The following is a 17,298-nucleotide window of genomic DNA, read 5'->3' on the forward strand; positions in this document are numbered from 1 at the left end:
ATTAAAGTATGAGATGAGTCAGTATTCTTTTCAGCAGATGGATAGGCATTGGGGCCTTCTTCTTTTGGGTACCATATTAGAATAGAAGAATTTAATCCTTCCAGAGTAGCCTTCTGCTGTATAATCTGTGTTTAGCTGTTAGGGATTATTTTTTAAGCTATAGGAGAAACAGTACTAATACAGTTGTTAAGGGATGCTACTTACACTATCAGATGAAAGTTTGAAAGGGTAAAAATCCTTTGATGGCATCAGACGTACCTGGATTTCTTTGTTTTATCAGGGACTCTGTTACTCTCTTGACCCTCTTATCCCCATACCCATTGGTTCATAGGCCTTGTAGAGCTCTGGCATTATAGATCTCATGGATCCAAGAGAAAGGTGCAGCCCAGACAGGGTTAACCAAGAAAACCGTACTATAGCAGCAGAACAGCAGGCTAACTCTGGGTCTATGAACACGGCTATAGAGGCCCCTTTCTCAGTCACGCTCTGCATGTGAGTCACCTGTCACTGTAAATGGCTCTGGCACCTAAGCTCCATACCCCAGTCCCGTATGGAGTCACGACCCACTTTCCCTTCTCAGAGCCATTTAGACTTGTGTCCACGATCTTTCTGTCCTTGTGTCTGGCACTCTGACTCATCACATGGACCACTTACAGTTCCGTCCCATCATCCTGTAAGACATCCTCGAGGTGTCTTAGACAAGCTGCTGAAAGTCTTGACTTGTCTCCTCACTTGTAGGGCCGCAGTGGTAATGACCCAATGTGTTAGCAAAATGATGCCACGGATGGCAGGCTCTTTCAGGAAGTCTGGTGTGTGGATGCAGTTGTTGACTGTAGAGCGCGCGAGCGTGTGTGTGTGTGTGTGTGTGTGTGTGTGTGTGTGCGCGCGCGCGCGCGATGCTAACCCAGAGCCTGCAGTATCCCTGCTAATAACGGCTGAGGGGCAGATGATTGGACCTCATTGTCTTGTTCCAGTCCTTTCTCTGGGCATTGGTGTAAATGAATACTGAGGTAACCTGTGCTCTTCCCAGGTGGCTGTGGACCTATGGGAAGATTTCAGCCTCTGCAGAGAGGGGCAGAGAGAATGGGTCATTCAGAAGATCCACGAGTCCCAGTTCATCATTGTCGTGTGCTCCAAAGGCATGAAGTACTTTGTGGATAAGAAGAACTTCAGACACAAGGGAGGCAGTCGCGGCGCAGCGCAAGGAGAGCTCTTCCTAGTGGCCGTGGCCGCCATTGCTGAGAAGCTCCGTCAGGCCAAGCAGAGCTCATCAGCCGCGCTGAGCAAGTTCATCGCAGTCTACTTTGACTATTCCTGTGAAGGGGATGTGCCCTGCACCCTGGACCTGAGCACCAAGTACAAACTCATGGACAACCTTCCTGAGCTCTGTTCCCATCTGCACTCGGGAGAGCAGGGGACGCTGGGGCGGCACCCGGGGCACAGCAGCAGGAGGAACTACTTCCGGAGCAAATCGGGCCGCTCCCTGTACGTTGCCATTTGCAACATGCACCAGTTTATTGATGAGGAGCCTGACTGGTTTGAGAAGCAGTTTATACCCTTCCAACGCCCCCCTGCGCACTACCGGGAGCCCGTCCTGGAGAAATTTGACTCGGGTTTGGTTTTAAATGATGTCATAAGCAAACCAGGGCCAGAAAGTGACTTCTGTCTAAAAGCTGAGGCTTCTGTACTTGGGGCCACTGGGCCAGCTGACTCTTACTCATACCTGGAGAATCAGCACGCAGGCCTGGACCAAGACGCCGAGGCTCCGCCCACCTGTGATAGCAGCCCTGCCTTGCAGCCCCTGTTGCATGCACTGAAAGCTGGCAGTCCCTCGGATATGCCACGGGACTCGGGCATATACGATTCCTCTGTGCCCTCATCAGAGCTGTCTCTGCCTCTGATGGAAGGACTCTCCCCTGATCAGATAGAAACCTCTTCCCTGACCGAGAGCGTGTCGTCCTCCTCTGGCCTAGGTAAGATGGCACATGTGGGTCGAGCGATCCCTTGTTGGGGTAGATCCCCTTCTACCATGTGGGTCTGGAAGGTTAAGCTCTAGCTGTCAGCCTTGGTGGCAGTCACCTAACTCTGAAAAGATTGGAATACTAAATGCATGCATTGGGCGAGGGTCTGTGGGATTGTGTCCTTGCTGGGAGCTGAGGTGTTGGCTGCCTTTATCCTCCCACTGCCCCCCAAAGCCCAGGTGTCTGTTGAACCCGGCAATCATGAACACTGTATTCGGTGCTCCAGGAAGGAGTGCTCTTCCCCAGAGAGCCTCAGGAATCCTCCACACCTATAATTTCTTGGAGTTACACATGTAAAACTTTGGCTCTAAAGGAGGAAATCTTTCTTCCTCTGGTGAGGGGACTAGATCCTGTTAAGAGGATGAGAGTGTCACTCTGAGCTGATTCTGGTGCCTGCCTCATTTGTACAACACGCAAGAGCGAATCACAGCCATGTTGTGGCACTGGGGGGTCCGGCTCAGTGAAGTGTGCTGACTATGGCTCTGTCCTTTCTTCTCTCCTTAGGTGAGGAGGACCCTCCTACCCTCCCTTCCAAGCTCCTTGCCTCTGGGATGTCCAAAGGAGAACACAGTTGCCACATTGGCTACGCCGATGACCTCCAAGCGGTTGACCCTTTGTAAGGCCACGGAAGAATCTAAGCATTGCCACTTTAGCTGCTGTTCCTCGCTGGTTCCCTAGCTCACCTCTGTGGTCGTGCAGCCTGCTTGGAGCTGAGGGCTCACACGAGGATATCTGGAATGAAATTCTGGCTGGCGCTCGATCCGTTCTGCTCCAGCCTTCTAACGGAGTACTGAGCGAAGTCTCCCATTTCCCAAAAGCATATGGAACCCTGAAAGAAAGGCATGTCTGTTAGATCTGACTGCAGCTGTCCGTGGGAGGCCGATCCTCGGATCGGAGCCTGTTCTGAGTGGTAGAGGGGAAACAGGTCAAGGGAAATGGGAAAGCACCGCACAGCCTGCTCTGGCTTCACTTGAACTCCGGCTGCTTAGACTCAGCATGCTTTGTGGAAAAGCCCTCTGACAGCATCCTGACAGCTATGCATGTCAAGTACCGCTGCGACCCAGGCTGTGCTGCAAGTGATGTTTCCATCCATTTTGATGTGGAGCTTACACTGTCCTGAGTGTTAAGTAAACTTTGAGTCCAAGGTCCAGACAATGAACATCCGACCAGTCACTTTTTGTAAAACAACTCTCTATTACTGGGAAACATGGCCAACTAGCACCGAATCCCCCTACCTGTGGAGCAGGCTGACCATCTTGACCTGTTCCCTGGGAACATGAAACGGGTTGATTAATGTGCAGAAGGTGTCAGAACCTGGGCATTTTCCCCGCATTGAAGTAGCCATCATGTGGGAGCCACAGCCGTCTGTTTAGTTGCCTTGAGCTACATTTACTGCTCTGTAAATGTGGTGACGGCTGGACAGGGAGGACTGTTATCCATTACCCAGCTGGGCAGCAACATTATTGGAGTTTGTGGTCTATATTTCTGCTGGTGCTGTGTCTTGAATGTTAGTGGTCAGAATCCACTAATATGCGGTCGTGTATGGGAGACGGTGGCCAGTTAATCTGCTGGTTTTGACAAGTGACAAACCTCCTTTTCAGAAGGCAGAAAGGAGGGGATTGTTACAAAAGTAAATGTTCTATTTTTTTATGAATGAGTCTTGTATAGAAATTCTGTTTCCAAAGGTAAAATCTCTTCTCATGCTGTACGTTAATTCGATGTATTTAATGATGTGTCCGCCTCCTCCATGGAAACCCTCACGCCTCGCCTGGCGCACTGTGTGAGCGTCCTTCTCCACTGTTATCATGGGTGCTGTTGGATTTTGGCAGCCTATTTTCTCAGCATCCTGTCAGGAACTATTGATTTTTCTAATCCCTCCACCAGACTGGACCGGCATTAAGGGTGTTGCTGAGGAAGATGCCCAGGTCGGGTGTGGAGGTGAGATGGGCGGGGATTTTCCTTCTGGGCACCTTTTCCGTGAGGAGAGAAGAGAAGCCTCAGTTCCTGCTGAGGAGCGGTTTGTCTGTAGTTTGGATGAAAGCATCCTCTCCCGGCTTTCCCTGCTTTCCCTGTTCTCCCTGCTCTCCCTGCACAGGCAGCTGGCAGCCTCTCAGGAGAACGTGCTCCTGTGTTCTCTGGCAGAGAACAGAGCAGCTGCTCTGGGCAAGCTGTGAGCTGGTCTCGCCGTAAAACCAGGCCTCTCTGCAGAGGCGCTTGTGCCATATTATCACTGTGGAATCCAGACTGAGCGGACAGAGTTCCCACCTCCACGGGGCTCTCCTTGCCGAGCTCAGTCTTGGCATTCATTCTGTGAGGGAGATTGGTGGGTCCACATTGCTAATGTATGACCGTTCCCTGGGAACATCATCAGAGAATTTTTTTTCTCTTTTTAAATTGAGGCCAAGAAATATTTTATGTCCCTCCAAAGAGCCATTAGAAACCACATTTAGGATAGATACTCAGCTCTGCGTACAGAATGTGGGGTCTCTGTGAGTACCCAGGAGCAGCGTGGGGCTTTTTATGGCTTAGCATTAGCTGGATCCCAGGCCCAGGCAGAGAGCTCTGCGGAATTCAGATGAGAAAATTGGAGGGAAGTCCTGCAAGCCATCTAGCTTGCTAGTCCAAAAAATCAGGGTCAGGTGATGTTTTTGTTTGTATTTAGTTATCGGGTGCTTTTATTTTGACACACAAGTGTTTCTTATCAAAAGAGCCAGATTCTAGCATGCCAGGCAATAAAACAACAGCAGGGTTGCTTAATCCAGAAGGAGAGGAGCGTGGGTGGAGCCCCCTCCCCATACACCTCATCGCTGAGCCAGGAATGAGAACTGCCTTGCAGGTGAAGGCTTGGCCCTAGTTCTGAACAGAGCTGCAGTCTCTGACTCTGAATTGCCCCGTGGAATAGAATAGAGAAAGGTTCTGACAAGGCGCCAGCTTTTTGATGGCTGTGGGGAACCGAGGTTGGGGCTGAGAGCGAATGGTTTGTGGAGAAATAGACCACGCCCACTGGAAGGGAGGCCAAAGGCGAGGCAGGAGTGCTGAGGAGGCCAGAGTACCAGGAAACCAAGAAAGTAGTTGACCTGTGTTTATGAGTGTCCCACAAGTGCTTCTGATGCATCTGACTGACCCAGAGGTGAGTCAGAAACGTAGCTCGCCTGCCCTTGAAGCCCAGACTCACCACGTCATAGTGGTACATGTTGCTAATTTTCTTGACAACCTTTAGTGGCAGGTCCTCCGACTTTTACGTAAGTACCTAAGTAGGAAGCTGTTCCCCCAAAGTGCGGGGTTGCAGGAGCTTTTCAGAAGGAATAGGGAAGCTATATTCCTGGAGGTGAACCGACACACCCTCGCTCCAGGAAGAAAGGGAAAGTCCCTAGCTACCTCAACCCAAGAGAACATTCTGCCATTATTGAGAAAAGATAGGCAATGCCAACGTGAAGGTTTCTAGTCTTTTTTAAAAAAAAAATCCTCTGTTGTTGGGGATGACTGCTGGTAATTGGCAAAGTTTGTGTTTTCTGGGGCACCAGTATACCTGGGTATAAGAAAAAGAGTAACATAGCACCTTGGGGAGACACAATAGGGCATGGTGACGACTGGAGCAAACCAAGGCCCCTTGTCCAGCCTTGAGGAGAGAACATTCCAGATGAGTGTCTCGATACAGTATTCCCTGGGCTTCTTGGTTTTCAAGAAGCTGAGAATGTCTCATTTTGAAGCTGTTAATGTCTACTGCTGGCAAGACAGCTCAGCAAGTAAAAGCACTTCCAAAACAAACCCAGGCAACCTAAGTTTAGTCCTTGGAACCCACAGTGGAAGGAGAGAGAATGTATTCATGTATCTGTGTATACACATGCACACCACCAAAATCGCATGCAACAACAACAAAAAACAAAATAAGCCAAACATCACTGATGAAACTTTGGAAATTACTAAAGTGAACCCAGGACCAACAGAACATGTAGATAAATCTAATTTTGCACAATGGCTGCCAGGTTGTGAATTGTGCTTTGTATGATGGGCAGTGAAAACCACCCGCAGTAATTGTGCTTCTGTGGAGCCCTGAGAAAAGCTGTCTTAGCCCTATCCTTCAAACAAACTTGATGATTTTGCTTCTTAAAACAGGGTCTTGTGTAGCCCAAGCTAGCCCTAAACTCCTGATACTTCCCTTTCTGGTATGCACCATGACACACAGCCTTAATATGATTCTTAATGCATTTTAAACATTTTGAGCCGGGCAGTGCACACCATTAATTGCAGCACTTGGGAGGCGGAGGCAGGTGGATTTCTGAGTTCAAGGCCAGCTAGGTCTACAGAGTGAGTTCCAGGACAGCTAGGGCTATACAAAGAAACCTTGTCTCAAAAAAAAAAAAAAAGGATTAAAAAAGGTTTTTTGATAGTGTCTTTTATATTTCATAATGTCTCAAGAGAAAGGCAGGTCAGCCGTTTTTTGTTGTTGTTGTTGGTAGTGGTGGTGGTTTTTCGAGACAGGATTTCTCTGTAGACCAAGCTGGCCTCAAACTCAGAAATCTACCTGCCTCTGCCTCCCAAGTGCTAGGACTAGAGGTGTACGCTGCCTCCGCCGCCACCACCACCATCATCCTGCTGCTGTTGATTTCAAAGTCAGATCTATATCGTCCTATATTTAAAAAGAAAAAAAGCAGGCAACAGTTGCATTTAAACCCCTAGACTTTAGGGCCTTATTTATAGTTTAGTTCTACTTGTCGTCATGATCTGTGTGTGTGTGTGTGTGTGTGTGTGCAATTCTGAGCTCCTGCCAGGGTGTTATTAGGAGAATGTATTTGGGGACGATAGCAAGGCTCTCCCGGAGTCTTTCATACTGGGTTTTGCCATCTTCCTTTCGCTGCAGTCTGGGACTGGCTCTTCTGGAGGAATGCTATAGGAGGTGGAGAAAAGCCTTTCTATTGTTGAGATACCAGGTGTCCCCATGGTGTTTGGCCACCCTTGTCATATCACCACATTTCCAGACCCAAGGGGGAAAGTCGGCCAAGGGAGAGCTAGCTGTAAGCGGTTGGGTTGGTTCTGTTCCAGTTTTAGAACTCGGTGGCGAAGAAAGACTGAGCTCACCCGGCACGTTCCCTCCTCCTCCGTGGCTCAAGACAGGCTGTGCTTGAGTTGTTCCAGGGTTGGTTCCATACCGGTTTTAGAACTCGGTGGCGAAGAAAGACTGAGCTCACCCCGCACGTTCCCTCCTCCTCCTCCGTGGCTCAAGACAGGCTGCGCTTGAGTTGTTCCAGACACACCGCTGAGACTCTGGCTCTTCAGCGGAGGGGATTCTGTAACCTCCCTGCTGATCAGATGGTTCTTTGTATGTCTTCCTTGCAGAAATTCAAACCAGCTTGCTTTTGTCTACAGCATAGAGGAGAGAGAACAGCTGGTCACCTTCCCAGCATTGAAAACTGCAGTGAGGTCATCCCCTGGTGGTTCCCCCTGCCCCCCAGTAGTAAATAATCCCACCCACTTAAGGACTTTCGCAGCTCTTGTGCTCTGGGGGCTTAATGAGTTTCACCACTCTTCTCAGCCCCACACTCAGTTCTGTTTATCTGAATGGCGCCCAGGCCCTGTTGGCTTGGGTGCCGCCTGACAACTGTGCTCCAGTTAGGATTGCAGGGAGATTGTGCTGGCCCACTGCTCTCGCCGCATAAAAATATCATGGCACTCTGAAAAACATCATACCACGGCGGGCGTTCAATTAGAACACCACTTGTCCCCTCGGTGGTGGTCCTTTCTCTTGTGGTTTATTCTCTCCCACGGGTGAACGGCCCGTGCTTATTCCTGATTTGTCTCTGTCTTCTTAATCTGCAGACACTCTTTAACGCCAGCGCCTGCCTACCTTCTGAATGGCAGCTACCCCACACACCAACCTGGGGTTCTAGTTTTACCTCTCTCTAGACTTGACCTGTATTTTGTGAATCGTATATTGTTTAAATGTTGCATACTTCACCAGAACCTCTGGCAAGGTGAGGCCAGAGGTGTCCAAGTGCCACCTTCCCACTTGCTGTTGGGGACTAATTTCCAAACACCTTTGAATGCCTCAAGGAGGGCCTCTGGAGACTTTTGGCCAGTTGCCTTCTTTCTGGCCCCTTGGCTCATCCTTGATACTTACCAGGGACCACAGATACCTCCAGGCCCCGCCCCCTCTCCTCCAGGGCTGCATCCACTGATACCTCCAGGCCCTGCCCCTCCTCCAGGGCTGCGTATCTCTCAGTTAAACACTGATCAGTACAGGCAAGAGCCAGACAGAAGCAATCATCCCGACTGGAAAGCTAATATTTACATCACATGGACTCTGGCAGGAAGAGAAGGAGGAGGGGCGGCCCTGTGTGGCTACCACTGGATTATATTCATTGTGTTCACCTGTTTTTTGTTTTTTTAAATCCATCTTTCTTTCAAGCATGTCAAGTTTGGACAGTAACAAAAACTTCTGTACAAACGCAAAGTGGTCACTTTGAGAGTAGCTTTGGTTTTCCTGATCTGTTTAAAGACAAAAGTGTTTTTACTGTGGAAGCTTCCATGTTAAGGAGGAAGACCCGTAGGCACAGTGAGGACTAGTGCCGTGGTTCTGTTTTATATAGGTTTGGCCTTTCTGGGATTTTTGGCAGAATGGTAAAGCACTGACAGCCTGTAGCACTGTGCCATAGTTTTACATTGGAGATACTGGTGGTATATTGTGGTATATTTGACTGTACAAACTTTGTAAATAGATGATATAGAAAGTCATGGCTGACATTTGTAAGATGCTTTTGTACCTTAGAATTTTCTACATCAAATAAAATGCTTTCTTGTAAGCCTGCAGTGGCTCCTTACTGATTCCTCCGTAGCTCCTGGCTGTTTGCAGAGGAAGTCTGCCTCAGGCTGAGAAGGTAAGGGGGACTTGCATCTGTATCATGCTCTTGGGGGTGACTTCTTGGAACTCATTCCTTCCGAGTCAGTTCTCAGCTCTGCTGCAGGTATTGTGACCCTGTGAGTAGGGGACCCTGGTGCCCAGTTTCTACAGAATGGGCCCAAAGCCCTGCTTTAGGGGCTGGTGGCTTCAGCTGAGCTCCTGTCATGGGTAGAGTGCATCCAAAAGTGACAGGTTTCCAGAGGAAGGCAATGGCCGATGATAGCAAGGACACAGGCTATAAGGCTCTGGCAATTATCTGAAAAGGAGATGGTTAAAATTTGGGGTCTTGGGAATGTCAAAAATTTGCAAAGCCCATCTTACTGCTCAGGGTTAGCCAGCCAGGTAAATGTAGACATGGAGTTGTCGTGCGTTGAGAAGGGCAGAAAGCTTCCTCGTGAAGGAAGAGGAAGTCGGCAGGCGGTTCCTGGAAGGTGTTTATGTCTGTTGTTACCTCCCCAAGACTCAAGAAGGAGCCTCCAACAATCCTCAGTGTTGGGCACCAACACTGAGGTCAAGGGATTGGTGGCCAAGGGATTGAGACACCATCACTTCCAGTTCATAGGTCACAACATTCTTATTATTAAAGGGGAGAAAGAATCTTCAGTAGTAGTCTGAGTGACTGTCCTTTCCTGAATGTGAATATGAGGAGTAACTCTTGTTCTCCTGGTCATCTTTTTGCCTCGGTAGACATATGTTCTGCTGTGAGATCCCAATGGTCAAATGGCCACATTCATCCCAAGCATTAACAAAAGCAGGAGTTTGTGGAGATCAGAGAAAGCTATGAATGAATGTGTAAGGTGTGGATGAGGCCCTGAGGTAATAAGGCTGGGCAGTGCACTTGGGAGGCAGAGGCAGGCATTTCTGAGTTCAAGGCCAGCCTGGTCTGTAGAGTGAGTTCCAGGACAGCCAGGGCTACATAGAGAAACCCTGTTTCGAAAAAACAAAAAACAAAAAAAGGAAGGAAGGAAGAAAGAGAAAGAAAGAAAGAAAGAAAGAAAGAAAGAAAGAAAGAAAGAAAGAAAGAAAGAAAGAAAGAAAGAAAGAAAGAAAGAAGAAAGGAAGGGAAGGAAGGAAGGAAAAAGAAAGAACATGTCAGAGATGCAATAATGGCCTCAGACCCATGGGAACCGAAAAGCCTTCTGGTCTGTGGGGATTGCTGGCTATGCACATGTGGTTGGAAGCCTCTTCTTCCTGGGTTGTTTACAGCCTGTGACAGCACCCCTGCAGAGAGAGAGAGAGAGAGAGAGAGAGACTCTCCTACTGAGACTAGCCAAACCTTTTTATTCAGCTCTACACAGTATTACTACTCCTGTTGGGCTGTGCTCAATAAACCTGCCTCCCAGGTTGAGATATATAATAAACTTGGCTTCCTAAGTGCTCCGCCTACCTTATCCCAGCTCGCTCTTTCTCTTTTAAGATTTATTTATTTATTTATTTATTTGTACACTGTAGCTGCCTTCAGACATGTCAGAAGAGGGCACCAGATCTCATTACAGATGGTTGTGAGCCACCATGTAGTTGCCGGGAATTGAACTCAGGACCTCCGGAAGACCAGACAGAGAAACCTCTTAACCTCGGCGCCATCCCTCCAGCCTCCCAGCTTTTTCTCTATGTGTGTCTCAGTTCTGCATTGCCAGTCACCCCAGGCGGGTTGGTCCCTAAGCTGTGCAGGTCTTAGAAGGAAGGATTAGCAGTTCTCCAGGATGAGTTGGCCCTGTGCCATCTTCCCCACTGTTGCGGCACATGTCAGGAAGTGGCTAGGTATTGGCATCCAGCCAAACTGAGGCTGGGCCAAGAGGAACTTGGAGTTGGGGAAGGTAGGGGCATGCCTAGCCTTGACTGCAAGTGTAGGCAGGTTCTGCCTTTGGTTTTAACTCCTGAGGGTCAAGGCACATAGTAAATATCCTCTCCACTGGGTGAAATTGCAAGTCAGTGATGAGGTTTCCTTATTAGTGTTGGGAGTGTTGTGGTTAAGGCTTTGGCCTTTGGCTGGCTGAGCTCAGAGCTCAATCTGCTGGCGTCTTTCTGACTCTAGGTAGGTGGCTTGCCCTGTTTAGGCTTTAGTTTCCCTCTCTGGAAAGCCAAGCAAGGCTGTTTTAAGGTTTGAGTTTAAGTAATTCTGGACATTTAACCCGACACTCGGTGTCTGTGGACGTGTGGTCAGCAGGGGGCAGGGCAGGTATGGTAAAGTGAGCTTTTCTTCCAAAGCCTTCCTCGGGCATGGCCTGGCCTATCACTAAAGCAGAACCTCACAGATGTCTCAGTGTAGAAGGACAGCTAGAAATGGGCCTAGGGGGAGATGGGCACTTGATTAGATGAAACTCCTTATTTAAACCAGTGGTGTTGGGGTGAATACCAAAGTTCTTACATGTGTTATGTAAGGAGAATAGACCATTCTTATCTGCCTTCCTTCTCCACAGTAGAACACACTTTTCTAACTTCCTCCCTTCCTTCTTCCTTCCTCGTTCTTTCTTGCTTTTCTTTCTTTTTTGTCTTTCTTTTCCTTCCACCCTCCCTCCCTCCCTCCCTCTCTCCCTCCCTCTTCCTTCTTTCTTTCTTTCTTTCTTTCTTTCTTTCTTTCTTTCTTTCTTTCTTTCTTTCTTTCTTTCTTTCTTTCTTTCTTTCTTTCTTTCTTTCTTTTTGAGACAGGAGTTTCTTTGTGTAATAGCCCTGACTGTCCTGGACTCTTTGTAGACCGGGCTGGCCTCGAACTCTCAGAGAACCCCTGCCTCTGCCTCCCAAATGCTGGAATGGAAGCCACCATGTCCGGCTACTTTATAGTTTCATGTATCCATGCTTTTGCCTCAGGCCTTGCATATGCTGCTTCTCTGTCGGAAAGACCTTTTGCTTGCACCCTGCTCTTGAGGTGATTCTGCTGCTATTGCCCGCCAATCTAGTCCCAACCCATAACACGTATCTTTGGTGGACTCATCTCACCTTGTGTGAGCATAAGACGGATCCTTGTGCCTCTGGAATGTTCTTCTATGTGGGCTGGACTGATATTCTTGGATCAGCAGAGGGTAAAGATGTACCTGATTCGTGGATCCCTAGAAGGCTAAAACTTGGAGGAGATTGCATAGCATGGAGCAGGTGAACAGGTACTAACTTGTAAACAAAGAAAGGTTTCCTTGGGAAGAAAAATATCTTTACAAATTGCAATCTGGTTCCAGGCAGCTACAAGGATCCCCAGTATTCCGAACCATGTAGGATGCTGTTTCCTCCCAGGATGCCTGATCCTGTCTCATGGGTTCTCTCTGGGGGTAGGGTTCTGTGTGCAGATTGGACAAAGTTTCCTAGAGACATAGGGTTGATGTATCACATGGGCTCTATCCAAATTACCCAGGTGTTGGATACCGATTGCTGTGACCAGTACCGTGTCACTCCCAAATGCTCCTTGCTCTCCTGAAAGGCTCTGGGATTTACACAGCGTGCAGCCTTGAGGATGAGAGTCAAACCCAGGTGTTTCCTATGCACGACTTTGGCAATCTGCTTGCTACTCACTGTGGTCCTCGTGTTTTGTTTAACCCAGGTGAGCAGAAAGGACTTTCATGCATAGAAGTCTCCCATAGCTACTTTCAGGGTATTGCTTCAACTTGAACAGTAAGACCAAGGCTTCATGCCTCTTGCAGGCAATGCCATTCCCCCAGGTGAGAATGACATCATACTGTGTTATTACATCATCAGGCTGTACCATGATTCTCAGATGCTGCAAGCAAGGGTAGGGAGTATCTGTGCAGGGTATAGCTACAGGCAAGGCTTCAGTGTCTCTTCTAGGAATTCTATTTTTAGGTGTGTGTGTGTGTGTGTGTGTGTGTGTGTGGTGCAGTCTCTTGTAGTTCAGATTGGCTTCAAACTTGAACTCCTGTTCCTCCAAGTGGCTGAATACAGGTGTGAGCCAACACACATGCTTGTGGGTCCTCAAAGTTTATTCTGCAAAGGTTCTCATCACCAAATATTACCATGACGCCGAGACATAAGGAACAAAGCCACAGCTGGATTCAGTATAAAAGGGATCGTTCACAAAATAGGCTAAAGAGTCACGATGCAGAGGAATGGTCTGGTTGGACTGAAGATGTAGCTCAGTAGAGCAGCATTTGCCTGTTAAACACGTAGGTCTTGGGTTTTATCCCAGATACTGATTCCAACAAAAGGAGTCATATCCAGGAAAATATTGGCAAGTGTGGTAAATAAAAACTGCACACACTAATAGTAGGATTGTGGCAGGTATCTGTGTATAGTTCTGACTGTCTTGGAACTTGCTATGTAGGCCAGATACCCTTGAATTCACAGAAATCCTCCTGCCTCTGCTTCCCAAGGGTTGGGATTAAAAGCATGGATGGCCATGCTCAGCTTCTCTGCCAAAGACTAGATAGTCCAGCATGTTCTCTGCTTGTTCCCTGCGCCATCCAGTGGGAGCCAAGTCCCACCCCACCACACCCCTGACTCCCTGTCCATCCTCAGGGCCTAGCAGGACGTGAAGGAAAGGTGTATTATAAACTAAACTCTAGTGTGAGCCAGGCCTGGTGGCACAGGGCTGTAATCCCTACACTCTAGTCCAGAGTAGGACAAATATGAGTTTTGAAATTATGAGTCCTTAAATTCAAGGACTGCCTAAGTAACTTATTGAGAACTTGTCTAGAAAAAAAGCACTTAGCACATCTAAGGCCCCAAACTCAGTCCCCAGCACTGTGAATTCTTGTGGGGGTAATCCTACCTGTTGCTACTTTTTTTTTTTTTTTTTAAGATTTATTTATTATCAAAAAAAAAAAAAAAAAAGACAAGTGGACCAATGGAATAGAATTGAAGACCCAGAAATGAATCCACACACCTATGGTCACTTGATCTTCGACAAAGGAGCCAAAAACATCCAGTGGGGAAAAAAAATAGCCTTTTCAACAAATGGTGCTGGTTCAATTGGAGGTCAGCATGCAGAAGAATGCGAATTGATCCATTCTTATCTCCATGTACTAAACTCCACTCCAAGTGGATCAAGGACCTCCACGTAAAACCAGACACACTGAAACTAATAGAAAAGAAACTGGGGAAAACCCTTGAGGACATGGGCACAGGGGAAAAATTCCTGAACAGAACACCGATAGCTTATGCTTAAGATCAAGAATTGACAAATTGGACCTCATAAAATTACAAAGTTTCTGTAAGGCAAAGGACACTGTCAAAAGGACAAAACAGCAACCAACAAATTGGGAAAGGATATTCACCAACCCTACATCTGATAGAGGGATAATATCCTATATATACAAAGAACTTAAGAAGTTAGACCCCAGAGAACCAAATAACCCTATTAAAAAATGAAGTACAGATCTAAACAAAGAATTTTCACCAGAAGAAATTCAGATGGCTGAGAGGCACCTTAAGAAGTGCTCAACATCATTAGTCATTAGGGAAATGCAAATCAAAACAACCCTAAGATTTTACCTTACACCAGTCAGAATGGCTAAGGTCAAAAACTCAGTAGACAGCAGGTGTTGGCAAGGATGTGGAGAAAGAGGAACACTCCTCCACTGCTGGTGGGGCTGTAAGATGGTACAACCACTTTGGAAATCAATCTGGCAGTTCCTCAGAAAACTGGACATGACACTTCCGGAGGACCCTGCTATATCTCTCCTGGGCATATACCCAAAGGATTCCCCGGCATGCAATAAGGACACATGCTCCATTATGTTCATAGAAGCCTTATTTATAATAGACAGAAGCTGGAAAGAACCCAGATGTCCCTCAAAGGAGGAATGGATACAGAAAATGTGGTATATTTACACAATGGAATACTACTCAGCAATTGGAAACAATGAATTCACAAAATTTTTAAGCAAATGGTTTGATCTGGAAAATATCATCCTAAGTGAGGTAACCCAATCACAAAAGAATACCCATGGAATGCAATCTCTGATAAGTGGATATTAATTAGCCCAGAAGCTCTGAATACCCAAGGCACAAATAGTATAACAAATGACTCCCATGAAGAAGTATGGAGAGGGTCCTGATCCTGGAAAGGATTGATCTAGCATTGGAGGGGAGTACCAGGACAGAGAAAAAGGAGAGAGGTGATTGGAGAATGGGTGGAGAGAAGAAGGTTTATGGGACATATGGGGAGGGGGGAATCTGGGAAAGGGGAAATCATTTGGAATGTAAATAAAGAATATAGAAAATAAAAATATATATAAAAAAAGATTTATTATCAAAAAAAAAAAAAAGGCGGATTTCTGAGTTCGAGGTCAGCCTGGCCTACAGAGTGAGTTCCAGGACAGCCAGGGCTATACAGAGAAACCCTGTCTCAGGGAAAAAAAAAAAAAAAAAAAAAAAAAAGATTATGTATATAGGGTTTTGCCTACAGTGTGCCTGCAGGCCAGAAGAGGGCATCAGATCCCATTACAGATGGTTGCGAGCCAACAGTGGTTGCTTGAGATTGAACCCAGGACCTCTGGAAGTGCAGGCAGTGCTCTCAACCACTGAGCCATCTCTCCAGCCCCACCTGTTATTCTTACCCATGGCACTTGCAGATGCACTTCACTTTCTGGAGATGCAATAGGAGACCAAGGGCTTTGCCTTTAGTAATAGTAAAGCGGCAAGTCTTCTCTCATCCTTACCACTCTGTCCACACTTCACTCGACAGTTAGCATCGTGCCTCCAAAGCGCATCCTGCCGTCTGGGCATTGCTGTGTTCAAGCTCGGATGTCTCAATTGGCCATGAAGCCCCCTCTGCCTTGTCTCTCTCTGTAGACTTCCAGCCATGCAGCCCATGCTCTCCGGCTTGCCCAAGCCATGTCAGAGCTCAGCCCAGCACAGAAGGCCATCCTCCACTCACCAGCACCTCCTCTTCTAGTGTCTTTTGTCACATCCTATGACTTACCTGCTTGTTAAGGGTCTGACTCATTTATCAGTTCTTTGAAGTCCCAGAAAGAATCAGCTTTGGTGACAGTTACCACAGTTATCCAGAGCCTGGTCCAGTGCAGGGTGTGTAGTAGATATTCAAATATATATATTTGCAGTAGATCTTCTAGCTGAGTCTGATTAAATTGAACCCAATGAAAAGAAAACTGACAGGGCTGTATGGGTAGATTGTCAGCTGTGGAAGGGAGAGTTGGGAACACTGTTGAGCCTTCAGAAACTAAGTGGAAGGCCCTTTAGTTCATACTTTTAATTAAAAGAATTTTTTTTTTTTTTTATTTCTGAGTGCGTACCTGTGTCTGTATGTGAGTTACTTTCATGCAAGTAATTGAGATCTGGAGAGGACATTAGACCTCCTAGAACCTGAGTTATATACATGTGGTTATATTCCACAGAGGTGTGTGTGTGTGTGTGTGTGTACCCCAAAGCCCAGTTGTAAGAGCAGCTGAAGCCGGGTGGTGGTGGCGCACGCCTGTAATTCCAGCACTCTGGTGGGCAGAGGCAGGCAGATTTCTGAGTTCGAGGCCAGCTTGGTCTATAGAGTGAGTTCCAGAACAGCCAGAGCTATAAAGAGAAACCCTGTCTCAAAAAAAAAAAAAAAAAAAAAAAAAAAAAAAAAAAAAAAAGGCAGCTGAACTATCTCTCCAGCCCCTACTTAATACTGTTTGAACTTTTTTCTTTTAAAGAGTTATTTATTTATTATATGTGCGTACACTGCAGCTGTCTCAGACACCCCAGAAGAGGGGGGTCAGATCTCATTACAGATGGTTGTGAGCCACCATGTGGTTGCTGGGATTTGAACTCGGGACCTCTGGAAAAACAGTTGGTGCTCTTAACCGCTGAGCCATTTCTCCAGCCCATGCTTGAACTTATTAACACAGCTAATTGTGGTGGGGATTTCCCACCACGTGAAGTGGGAGGGACAACAGAAAGATTCTTGGGGAAAGGTCGAGGGCTGGGGTTTGGACGTGGACTTTTCCCAGGGAATGGCCACCATCGAGGGCGTGTGCTTCCTCAACATCGCTGGGTCAAGGAGCCTTCTGGAAGCCGGAGTGGGTGAAAGGAGGCTTGCTGAGATGCTTCATGTCTAGTCCCGAAGACGAACTGCAGGCCCATGAAAGCTCGCCGAGCACTGGGAGACCTAGACAAGAGCTTGCAGCAGCGAAGGTTTCTTTGAGGACAGTCCATCTGGGTGGAAGGCAATCCTGAACACTTCTTTCCGGCCAGAGGGCCTGGACAGGAGGGCCCATGCCCCGGCGATGCTGGCAGGCAAGGTGGCTCCTACTCCAGGAGTTCTCCCTGCCATCAGGGAGGTACTTAGTGCTCAGGCGGGGATCACTAGGAACTCTCAGAGCCCTGATCTTGTGTCTTAGCCAGCAGTCCTTGGGTATCTTAGCACCTTGGCTGAGGATCCTCCTCCCTATGCAGGGATCCAATTGCCATCTCAGTAAATGACGGCTGGTTTCATCCAGG

At 47.5% G+C, this 17,298-nt stretch overlaps 1 protein-coding gene across 2 annotated transcripts in view; it reads left to right on the forward strand.

The window, feature by feature from the left end:
* The window catches only part of Il17rd (interleukin 17 receptor D), a 66,993-nt gene extending 58,188 nt beyond the window's left edge, over positions 1 to 8,805 (forward strand). For both annotated transcript variants that reach the window (XM_052189948.1, XM_052189949.1), the window contains exons 12-13: positions 1,031 to 1,973; positions 2,526 to 8,805. In XM_052189948.1, the coding sequence (XP_052045908.1) occupies positions 1,031 to 1,973; positions 2,526 to 2,641 (1,059 nt within the window). In that variant the 3' untranslated portion in view covers positions 2,642 to 8,805. The remainder of the gene's footprint in view (positions 1 to 1,030; positions 1,974 to 2,525) is intronic.
* The last annotated feature ends 8,493 nt before the right edge of the window (positions 8,806 to 17,298 follow it).

This window comes from Apodemus sylvaticus, chromosome 8 (genome assembly GCF_947179515.1).
Source record: "Apodemus sylvaticus chromosome 8, mApoSyl1.1, whole genome shotgun sequence".
In the NCBI taxonomy this organism is placed as follows: Eukaryota; Metazoa; Chordata; class Mammalia; order Rodentia; family Muridae; genus Apodemus; species Apodemus sylvaticus.